This window comes from Nicotiana tomentosiformis, chromosome 7 (assembly GCF_000390325.3).
Source record: "Nicotiana tomentosiformis chromosome 7, ASM39032v3, whole genome shotgun sequence".
Taxonomy (NCBI): Eukaryota; Viridiplantae; Streptophyta; class Magnoliopsida; order Solanales; family Solanaceae; genus Nicotiana; species Nicotiana tomentosiformis.
The window spans coordinates 32,357,606-32,369,995 of NC_090818.1; the positions used below are offsets into that span (position 1 = coordinate 32,357,606).

Below are 12,390 nucleotides of genomic sequence, written 5' to 3' on the forward strand. Positions count from 1 at the left end.
TTTGATATATATACTTAATGATGCTAGGGTTCTGTATATACTATTATTTAAAAATGTGATACTTATGAAAGTGTCCTTAAATGAAATCCATATAGAAGTTTTTTCCTAATTCTTGGCATTTAATAAGCTACCTTATAGTTTTAAATTCTGCTTCAAAATTGAATATGGAAACATCAAGCAAAAAATACACCCCACCTAAATCATAGGTGCCCTTTCTCTAATAGAAACTTGAAGCAAAAGTAACAAAATAAAGAATATATGAAAATCTGCCGCAGTCAGAATATAAGAATGTTTCCTATTACTTCTAGGTTTCTGTAACATTGCTTAAACTCCACGGATGAGGGACCTCTATAAATACTACCACTAACCTAAACTAAGTTTTCCCCTGCCTTCTTTAATTCCCTGATCGTTGTTTCTTCTCTTTCAATGGCTTCCCTTACCAACCATTGTTTCTTCATCTTTCTATTAGTGATCTCCTCTTTCTTTTTCGCGCAGGCTGAAACTTCCCCGTTTTATTCCATTTACAGCTTCGGAGACAGTGATTCTGCTTCTACTTCTGATCATTTAGCCGCTGTGCTTGGTCTGCCTTCTCTACAACATTACACCAAAGAAGGCGTTGAGTTTGAGTCCGGTATTAGTTTCATGACGCCTGGAGCAACAGTTATGAGTCCCTTTTCCTTCATAAAGAATGGCATCCCAGCGCCTCAGCAGTCTCATCACTCGCAGATTTCCGCCTTTATGAAACTCTTCTATAAGGATTGCTTCTCTTTTCATGACTGCGGCAGGAACAAGGTTCTTCAGAAAGCTATCGTCTTTATGGATCAGCCTGGTTTTAATGATTACAAGCACTCTCTTTTGCATACAAAATCTATTTCCGAAGTGTCCAAACTTGTCCCTGATGTTGTGGAGACAATCAAAAGTTCTATCGAACAACTGATCAAAGATGCAGAGGCCAAACACTTTGTGGTTTCTGGAATTATTCCAATTGGTTGCCTTCCAGGTTTTCGAACGATGTTTCCCGATAATAGCAGGAAAATTCAATGTCACAAAGGACTAAATTTGTTCGCAACATTGCACAATGATCATCTATGGCAAGCGTTGGAGGAGCTGCGATTGAAGTACCCTGAAGTTGAGATCATATATACAGATTATTTCAAGGGGTTTATGGCGGTTCTACACAATCATGCGTTCTTGGGATTCAAGACTAAGACGTTGATGAAGGTTTGTTGCGGAAGTACTGGAAGCGGTCCTTTTAACTTTGATCCTCTGAGGCAATGTGGAGAGAAAGGAGCTGTAGCATGTTCAGATAGGGCTTCGCATATACATTGGGATGGATATCGATTAACACCTGAGGCTTCAAAGAATATGATTGATACTCTCTTCAGCAAAAACGGTTTTGTATTTCCAGAGTTTAAGTTCTCAACAAATCATCATACAGCTGCAGCAGAAAGGCACCGTTCCAAGGTTTATGGACGATTTAGAGATGGTCTAAGGCATTTATTGGAGTTGCATGCTAATAACGTAGTGGACTACTGAAATACTAGTATTTGTTTTGCTCTGTCCAATCTGAGTCGCTTTAATTTTGCTGATAGTATGATAGGTTCGAACGAGCAAAGATTATTGTAGGGTAGCCTGGTAGGCCCTCAAATATTGTTCTGTATGTACAGTGGCTAATACCCTCTTCTTACTGTATAACTTTCTTTTTTAATAATCAATAATCAGTTCTTTGATTTGTCTCTAATGATGCAGTGTCTCTTGTTTTTGCTTTTCTGTATTTAACTTCTAACAGTGAAATGTAAAGATAATGGAATTCTTTTAAGCGTGGATGAATATCCACAAATGAACATATATGTGGATGTTGTGGCCTTAAAGTAGGCTGTTTGTTTTTTAACAAATGCACATGGAAATGTTTGACGTTAGTGTTTTTGTAAGAAAACTGGAAACTGCTCATTTACCATGCTCATTACAAAACTCGTGCAACACTGTCTTGCACATTTCGAGAAAAGAACATCGTGAGAAGAATCAGATTTTAAAAAGCAGTGAGGAGCCTCAACTTGTGCCAACTTGTCAATAATCTTAATGCCTAACTCCTTGGCATATGGGTTATTAGCGTAGGCGTTATGACGTACAACCTGACATAGAAACAGAAATAAAATGGAAGTTTATAAGCAAATTATCATGTCAAAATCAGTCATCTGATTGTAACAATGATCATCTGTGACAAGTTTTGGAGGAGTTGCGATTGAAGTACCCTGAAGTTGAAAAATCTATATGTGGATTATTACAAGACATTTATGGCTATTCTTCGCAATCAATGCACTCTTGGGATTCAAGACTAATAAGACGTTAATGAAGGTTTGTTGCGGTAGTAATAGAAGGGGTCCGTTTAATTTTGATCCGCATAAGCAGTGTGGAGAGAAAAGAGTTGTAACATGTTCTGATAGGGCTTTGCATATACATTAAGATGGATTTCGATAAACACCTCTTCGAAGAATATTTATTGACATTCTCTTTAGCAAAAATGATTTTGTATTTCTAGAGTTTAAGTTCGCACAAGATCATCATGTAGCGGCAACATAAAGGCACACTTCCAAGATTTAGAGATTAAGGTTTGTTTTAATTTGCTCTAATATTGGTATGATGAGGTTTGAAGAAGCAGAGTCTTTTGCTTTGGTAGGGTAGGCCCTCAAATGTTGTTTTTTCTGTACAGTGTGGCTAGCACCCTCTTGTTCAGGCAGAGGTACAGTGCTGCTTCTTCTTTAATTTAATACAGGAACCTATTATTCTTTAAGACCAATTTACAGTCCTCTTTCACTAAAAATGAAAAATTAGTAAACAAACTCAAAACTTATCAAAGATTGCCAACAATTTTTTTTCTTTCCAAATTTCGATAAATAAAATATGATTTCATAGTTTCAATTTGATTTTTTTTATGGATGACATCTTTGATTGGTTTCATGTATGTTTACCCTTAAAATTGGATAACAATTACACTTATAATGTGGTTCTAAGGACACGTGATTTCACTTAATACCAATTGATATATATGAAGATTTGTTATTTTGCTGCCGACGAATTGCTTTCCATTGTCGCATACGATCTCGGCAGGCATCCCGAATCGGCATATAATCTGGTCCCAGATGAAGTCAATGACTTGTTTCTCTCTAATTTTTTCAAAAGCCTGTGCTTCAACCCACTTAGAGAAATAGTTAGTCATAAAGAAAATAAATTTAGCTTTACCTGGGGCCGATGGTAGAGGGCTGACGATATCCATTCCCCATTTCATAAATGGCCATGGGGATAAGACTGAGTGGAGTTGCTCTCCGAGTTGGTGAATCATCGGCGCATACCTTTTACATTTGTCGCACTTTCGAATAAACTCTTTTGTATCCTTTTCTATATCGGCCCAATAGTATCATGCTCTGATGACTTTGTGAACTAATGATTCGGCACCGGAATGGTTTTCGCAGGTGCCCTCGTGGATTTCTCGTACGACGTAGTCGGTATCTTCTGCTCCCAAACATATTTCTAATGGTCCATCGAACATCCTTCGATATAGTGTACCATCTTCGGCCAATGTGAATCGTGCGGCTTTCGTATGTAGAGTCCTCGATTCCTTAGGATCCGATGGAAGCTTCTCGTTCTTTAGGTACTTGATATATTTGTTCCTCCAATCCCAGGTCAGACTTGTGGAGTTGATTTCGGTGTGGCCTTCTTCAATTACTGGTCTTTAAAGTTATACGACTGTCCCTGAGCTAATCTCGTTGTCTTTGACTGATGACCCCAAATTTGCAAGGGCATCGGCCTCATTGTTTTGTTCTCGAGGCACATGCTATAGGGTCCATTCTTTAAACCGATGTAGAGTCATATGTAGTTTGTCCAAGTACCTCTGCATTCGATCTTCTCGAACCTCGAAGGTTCTATTGACTTGGTTTACCACAAGCAGGGAGTCACATTTGGCCTCGATGACCTCTGCTCCCAAACATTTAGCTAGCTCGAGACCTGCAATCATGGCCTCGTACACGGCCTCATTGTTAGTTAACTTGGAAGTTTTGATAGCTTGTCTAATTTTATTACCCGTGGGCGGCTTCAAAATGATGCCTAGCCCAGACCCCTTCACGTTCGAAGCGTCGTCTGTGAAGAGGGTCCACACCCCTGATGATGTACCCGACTTTAATAATAGTTCCTTTTCGACATCGGGTACGAGGGTTGGTGTAAAGTCGGCCACGAAGGCCGCTATGATTTGAGACTTGATGGTCATTCGGGGCCGATACTCGATATCGTACCCACTGATCTCGACTGCCCATTTAGCCAATCGGCCCGAAAGTTCGGGCTTATGCAAAATATTGCGAAGGGGATAAGTAGACACCACACAAATCGGATGACGCTGAAAATATGGTATTAATTTCCTAGAGGCCCTTATTAGGGCAAGCGCTAATTTTTCTAAGTGTGGGTACCGAGTCTCGGCCTCACCTAAAGTTCGACTAACATAGTAAACAGGAAATTGCGTACCTTGCTCTTCTCAGACTAGGACCCCACTTACCGCGATTTCCGATATTGCTAAGTACAAGTAGAGTTGCTCATTCGCTTTAGTGGCGGGCTCGAGAGGTAGCGCTTTAATTCTTCCAATGCTTGTTGACATTCTGGGGTCCATGCAAAATTGTTCTTCTTTTTGAGCAGTGAGAAGAACCTGTTAATCTTTGTACGGCCTTAACATTGTCCACGAATGTGATGTCTTCGATTGCCTTGATCTTATCGGGGTTGATTTTGATCCCCCGATTTGATACCATAAAGCCGAGGAACTTGCTCGAGCTGACCCCGAATGCACATTTCTCCGAGTTGAGTTTCATGTAGTATTTTCTTAGTATATCAAAGGTCTCCTGCAAATGTGTCAAATGGTCCTTTGCTCGCAGGGACTTAACTAGCATATCGTCAATATAAACCTCCATTTATTTACCTATTTGCTCATCGAATATTCGATTTACTAAGCGTTAATAAGTGGCACCAGCATTTTTTAGTCCAAATGGCATTACATTATAACAATAGGTGTCGTACTTAGTGATGAACGAAGTCTTTTCTTGATCCTTGGGATTCATTTGTATTTGATTTCACCCGGAGTAGTCATCGTGAAAACTAAGGATCTTGTGGCCGGTCGTGGTATCGATCATGCGGTCAATATTCGGCAGAGGAAAAGTGTCTTTAGGACATGCTTTGTTTAAATCTTTATGGTCTATGCACATTCTAAGTTTATTTCCCTTTTTAGGGACTACGACTACGTTTTCTAACCATTCGGGATATTTTACTTCCCGAATGGATCCTATTTTGAGAAGTTTGTCTACCTCATCCTTGATTAATGCATGTTTTACCTCAGACTGGGGCCTTCTCTTTTGATTTATCGGGCGGAACTTCGGGTCCAAGCTCAGTCGATGTGTAGTGATCTCCGGCGGGATCCCTGTCATATCTAGGTGGGACCAAATCCATATTATTGATAAGAAATTTAATGACTTTTTCCCTGAGCTCGGGGGTTAACCCCGTACCCAGATATACCTTTCGATCGGGTAGATGCTCGATCAGTATGACTTGCTCCAGCTCTTCGACTGTCGATTTGGTGGCGTCAGAATCCTCGGGGATTATGAAGGATCGAGGGGTCCAGTAGTCATCGTCCTCGTCCGTTCCCTGCTTCTATGACTGAGTCGAGATGGTGTTTGCTATTTAGCTTCTTGTTTTCCTTTGGACTCTGATCCCTTTGTTGATGAAAGCGCCGATACTAGTATTACTTTGTCGACCGCGAACATCTCTTTGGTAGCATGTTGTTCCCCATACACCATTTTTACTCCATCCGGTGTTGGGAACTTCAGCATTTGGTGAAGGGTTGAGGGGACCGCCCTCATGTTGTGAATCCAGGGTTTTTCGAGCAGTGCGTTGCATCTCATATCGCCCTCAATCACATGGAACTTTGTTTCTTGAATAGTTTCGGCTACAATTACTGGTAGGATGATTTCATCTTTAGTTGCTTCACTCGCCATGTTGAAGCCATTGAGAATCCGAGCTATGGGTATGATCTGATCTTGTAGGCCGATCTTCTCCACGACCCTCAATCGAATAATATTGGCCGAGCTTCCTGGATCAATTAAAACACGTTTAAACTGAATTTTATTCACAAGGATAGAGATTACCAATGCATCATTGTGGGGTTGTAAGATCCATTCCGCTTCCTCATCGTTGAATGATCAAGTGCCTTCTGGTACATAATCTCGAGTTCGTTTTTCCCTGGTGATCGATACCTTAGTACGTTTGAAAATGGGTGCCTTTGGAATATCGATCCCACCAACGATCATGTGAATCACGTGCTGTGGTTCTTTCTGCTCGTTTTTCCTGTTTGCATCCCTGTTTCAGAAATGGTTTTTAGCTCGGTCGCTCAAGAATTCTCGAAGGTGACCCTCGTTGAATAGATGAGCCACCTCCTCCCTTAGTTGTCTGTAATCTTCGGTTCTATGACTATGTGTACCATGGTATTTGCATATTTGATTGGGAATTCTTTGGGATGGATCGTTTTGTAGGGGTCTGGGCCAATTAGTATCTTTGATTCTCCCAATGGCTGACATAATACCTGATGTGTCGATGCTGAAGTTGTATTCTAATAATCGTGGTGCTTATGTGGGATCAGAATGTTTATCGAAGCCACTTTTGCTCATGAGACCTCGAGAGCTCTGTCCTCGATCGTTCCTTCGATCATTTTGGATGGGATTGCATCCTGGGCCGCTGTTTCTACGATCTGCATTGTATGGTTGATATCGATCTCTGTTTGACCGGGGTTCGCTGTCGATATCCCTTTGAGTTCTGCCGACGGCTCTGTTTGGATAAACGGAACCAGAAGGGGTCCCCAATTGATCATCCTCGACCCTGATCTTTGACTGGTACCGATTATGTACATCGACCCAGGTTACCGCTGGATATTCAATTAAATTCTACTTTAGCTGTCGTGATGCCACCGAACTTCATTCGTTCAAACTTGTGTAAAGGCTTGAACAGCCCAATCGTCTGTGACCGGTGGTAGTTCCATGTATTCCATCTAGAACCGAGATATGAATTCCCTCAATATTTCGTTGTCTTTTTGTTTCACCTTGAAGAGGTCCGACTTCCTAGTCGAAACCTTTATATCTTTGGCATGTGCCTTTACGAAGGAGTCTGCAAGCATGGCGAAGGAATCGATAGAATTAGGCGGCAAATTGTGGTACCATATTATTTCTTTTTTCGACAAGGTTTCTCCATATTTCTTCAATAGAACAGATTCAATCTCATCGTCTTCCAAGTCATTCCCTTTTATTGCGCATGTATAAGAAGTGACATGCTCATTAGGGTCGGTGGTCCCATTGTACTTAGGAATTTCTGGCATTCGGAATTTCTTTGGAATGGGTTTTGGAGCCACACTTGGTGGAAAGGCTTCTGTACGAATTTCTTTGGATCAATACCCTTTAGAATCGGCGGTGCCCCCGTTATTTGGTCAACCCGGGAGTTGTATGTCTCCACTTTCTTGTCATTTTCTTCGATTTTCTTTTCTCCGGATTCAATCCGTTTAGTGAGCTCCTCGAGCATTTTTATAATGGCGGGGTCAGTCCCCGATTCGTTGGCGTTCGACCTTTCCGGCACAGGCTCGTCCTGTGGATGACTTCTGGATCGATCCTACTAGGTGTTTGGTGTTGATTTTGTAGTTGTTCTATAGCGGCTTGTTGAGCTTGTAACATTTCGAATATCAATTGGAGGCTAACACTACCATCTTCTCCGCCCTGCGTACCTCGACCACCTGATCGAACGTCCCTGCGTATGCTACCTTGGGGATCAATGCCCATATTTGTATTTAGGGCGACATGTGAACTGACATCAAAGGAATTTGCAATTGGCGGTCCCTCGAGGACAGCCTGAGGTGCCTTGATCCCTGGGGCGGCTATATTGTCATTTTTCCCGTGAAATCCGAAGCCGTTGTCACCATGTGTAGGCGCTGCTTGTGAGTTTGACATGTTTATCCTGAAAATAAAGATTCTTACGAGAACAAGTATAAAGCAGTGTGTATTATCGTAATCAGTATTAAGCAATCACTATTATCCTTGGCTCCAAGGTGGGCGCAAAACTGTTTACCCTTAAAATTGGATAACAATTAAACTTACAATGTGGTTTTAAGGATATGTGATTTCACTTAATACCAATTGACAAATATGAAGATTAATAACATAAATGAACTATAAAGCAAAGCAAACCAGTGTTGGAATGGAACTCAGCCCTCGAGTTTGGATATCCTCGAACTGGTTGATGTACGAACAATTAAAGTATAACAAGCTGATGAACGATAATATAAACGAGAAAGAGAATTATATTACTTTGATATTTGTGAACAATGTGTCTTACAAATGATTAGAACCCCCACTTTAAATAGTAGAGGAATTCCACTTATAGTATAATTCTAATTACATAAGAAAATTCCATGATTAGCTAATTAACCGTTTCTGATTTGATCCGTTCCGAGATTTACGCCATGATCCTCGACCAGTCACGTATATCTCGCATTTCTGTTATTGTGCTATCTTCGATCTTGCTCGATGTCTGTCTCATTTGGATTCGATCGCTACTAGCCTCGATCTCTACATATACCTCGATTCTGAACTCGGTACCTTATCCTCGTGATTTAGTCTGTTCCGTTACGAGGCCATCCTTCGATGCAACCTCCTGGTGTTGGTCAAATAGTAAAATCGGGTGGGCCTGATTTTAACCGTATACAATGTATTTTATAATGAGTGAGTACTGGCTATTTTAAAAAATTGAAATATCAATATTCCTTTAGAGGATGTGATAGTTATTATCCAAGTGAAAGATAAACCAATATAAGCAAACTAAGTGGTCATGTCCAAACGGGCTCTAAATAGCTTTAAAAGGGAATTAAGTAAGTACGGATTTGCTAGAAAGAATTAAAAAAACAAAAAGGATGAGAAAGAGGAGAACTAGCAATTGTAAAGGTTCATATAAAAAACAAAGGAGAGCATGTGATAGTTATGTTAATTATTTTGGAACTCGATAGATAATTCATATAAAAATAGTTGAATCGCTCCTAAATAGTAATAAAAAATTAAAGCGAAAAGCTTCCAAAGGGAAAATGGATGGATAACATTAAACACTAAGTTATGGGAGGATTTGATTATTTTTTCCTTTTTTTCGGATAGCGTTTACTATAACAAATGAAAAAGACAAATACTTCCGATCATGTCCATCCCCTGTATTGGCTTGTATTTGCATAAGATTTTCTCTCACAAGAATAAGTAAATGTCATATTTTTTAAAGCGATATCAATGTCCAAAACAAGAATTCTGTCATACCTATCTAACTGAATGTGCAAGTTAAACAATGTAACTAATTATTTTATATATATTCAGTTGTCAAGTCGGTCAAATAGGCTCATATATAATTTACTATTTTGAACTTGACATGGGATTGAACTGATTGACATGAGATAAGAAATTTGTACTGAACAATTAGGGATACACGTGCAACGCACGTGTTCAAAAACTAGTTATACTAAAAGTACGAAGCTCCAAATGTCAAAGTCGAATTACCAAAATATCCATAAAAATTGAAGGACTATTTTACCCATTAATTATATATACACTACTTCATTAATATTCTTGTACTCAAAAGTAAACTTACCTTCCAATAAATAATAAATTTGTACTACTTAATGCATCCTATTCAACTCCAAAGTATTGCTTTCATCTTCCGATACTTCATCGCAAATGTACATACTATCTTAACCTTTAGAATGTCCATTCAATGCTTGCTCTTTGACCTTCCATTAATTATTAAAGATTCATGTATTCCAACCTTCTCTCCCTCTTTCATTCACTTTATAAAATTGGACAATGAAATCAATTAAGCAATTATTCTCACAGACCGTTTGTCAATTGGAAAAATCCTTTTTCTCATTGAAAATTTGCTTTTCATTTGGCATATCCGTTAACTATTTACAGCACATAACACCAATCTATAAGTGTCAAATGAGGTACCTGTTCAATTTATGAGTCTTGCGAAAATTTTACAATTGTTCTTGTTTTTATATAATATTTTCATAGTTTTTATCATGAAAATGAATATCTTTTGTCATGAAAAGTTTGGCTACTACACTATCCTTATTGATTTTCAACGGGAAATAGTGTTAACTTTGTTATTTTCCTTTTAATTTGCTGTAACAAGGAATTTTTGATTCAAGTGTTAGGCTAATTATCACGCCCATTAGTAGACTTCACTTCTTTACATCCTCTTCTATTTACTTTTACCAGTAAGAAGTCATGGGTTATGTGGAAGTCTACTACATAAATCAAAGAACTTTTATGCCGCTTTGGGCTTCAAAATCTGAAAGGTCCTATATTATAGTTAATAATAAAATAAGGATGAATGGCGAAGCCTTAGCCTTGAAGGTGGCGTCGATGATAAAGATCGAATACATGGCTTGTACGATTCGGGCATGTTTAAAGGAATTAGGTTATGAAATATCTTCCACATCATTATTATTTTATTAAAACAAAAATTGATAACTTTATTATGTATCTGTTGTGGAGATATTTAATTTAGGTTCTCATCTCTTATAATATTTTGGATTATTAAGTTGTGAATCCATTTATTATTTATTTTATGTATGTGGTCAATGTTTATATAGTTTGTTAGTCACCAAAGTGATCAAACTAGATTGTTTAAAGTATTCACATACATAAAATCTTAAGATATTTATTTTATGTGTGCATTATGTTTATATAGTTTGTTAGTTACCAAAGTGGCCAAACTATGGGACAAAAATCTATATGAGGTATCTGTATTGAAGGTGGATGCTCAATTTTTATATTGTCATGTCAAGGAGAGACAAGGGCCATTAGATTGTATAATTACAGTAATATATGGCTTTAATACAATTGAACATAGAGAAGCTATGTGGCAAGGATTGAAACAGGTTGCACTTAGAGTTCATGTTCCCTGGCTGATTATAGGGGACTTCAATGTTATGCTCCCCCCTCAAGATAGGATATTTGGGAACCCAGTTACCTATGCAGAGATCAAAGCCTATTCCGAGTGTATTACTGATCTTCTACTGTCTGAATTACAATTATGGAAAGGGGAGTATTATACACGATCAAATAAGCAGAGTGGTGCAGATAGGGTCTGTAGCATAATAGATAGAGCATTTGGTAATAATGAATGGATGTTGCAATGGGGGCATGTAGTAACTCCGTATGAACTTCCTTTCATCTCTGATCATTCTCTTATGATCTTTTCCCTCAAGACTAAGGCTAGAAACATCAATGTCCCATTCAGATTCTTCAATGTATGGACTGGTCATCAGGATTTCCTGCCTATGGTGCAACAAAGTTGGGAGCAGAAACTAGATATGTGGCCTATGAAGGATATATGGTTAAAGCTTAAGTTGCTTAAACCTTTGTTGAAACAGCTGAACAATGCAGAATTCAAGAGTATTTCTCAGAAAATTATCCTAGCTCGAGAGGAACTGCAGCTAACTCAGGAGATGATAAATGCTCAATGTACTGACCAACTCTTGGCAAAAAGGGAAACAAATCTTGCTTGATTTGGAGAAATGATCACTTGTGGAAGAAAGTGCTCTTAGGCAGAAAGCTAGTGCAAAATGGATAAAACTTGGGATGCCAATACCAAGTATTTTTCAGCTTTGGTTAAGTAAAGAACACAAAAGCAGCATATATTACATCTTACATCCCTTATTGGTGCACAATTAACTGATCCTCTAGCTATAAAGGAGGAAATTATTTCTTTCTATAAATTCCTTATGGGTACAACTTCCCCTTCAATCCCAGTAGTTAACAGACTCACAATGATGAAAGGTCCAACCCTCTCTCAACAACAAAGAAGGGAGTTATGTGATGATATTACTGACCAAGGTGTTGTCATGAATTATAAACGACCAAACTAAGACCTTGGAGAGGAAAATTGAATGAAAGAAGAAAAGAGTTTCTTAGGTCATTCAATGGTCGATTATATTTGACATGAACACATAGTTGGTCACCTATTAGGATTTGACAGTTGAACCATATCCCAGGATGACCCAGAGCTATAAGGACATAAGGAATTATTACATTATTCTTCTACTGGTTTTTGAGAGTAAATTGTATACTTCATTCTATCCGGTCGTTAAGGAGTGCTGCTAGACGCCACCCTAGATTAGTATATTGATGTGATCAATTTACTACCGGCTTAGTATTGAACCTATGACGTCACACATTAACGAGTGTTATGATCTTTGCTAAAGGATTAATTACTTTATTATTTAATAATTAAATTATAGAATTCAATTAGTCAAATAAATTTAGTTATTAGTCCAAATAA

At 38.5% G+C, this 12,390-nt stretch overlaps 2 protein-coding genes across 2 annotated transcripts; both read left to right on the forward strand.

Annotated features, from left to right (window-relative positions):
• The first annotated feature begins 426 nt into the window (after positions 1-426).
• Positions 427-1,536, forward strand: LOC104114658 (GDSL esterase/lipase At5g45910-like). Its single transcript, XM_009625152.4, has one exon. The coding sequence runs from the start codon at positions 427-429 to the stop codon at positions 1,534-1,536; it is 1,110 nt and encodes a 369-aa protein (XP_009623447.3).
• A 9,430-nt stretch (positions 1,537-10,966) lies between these two features.
• LOC138895444 (uncharacterized) lies at positions 10,967-11,617 on the forward strand. The gene has a single exon (XM_070180131.1). The coding sequence runs from the start codon at positions 10,967-10,969 to the stop codon at positions 11,615-11,617; it is 651 nt and encodes a 216-aa protein (XP_070036232.1).
• The last annotated feature ends 773 nt before the right edge of the window (positions 11,618-12,390 follow it).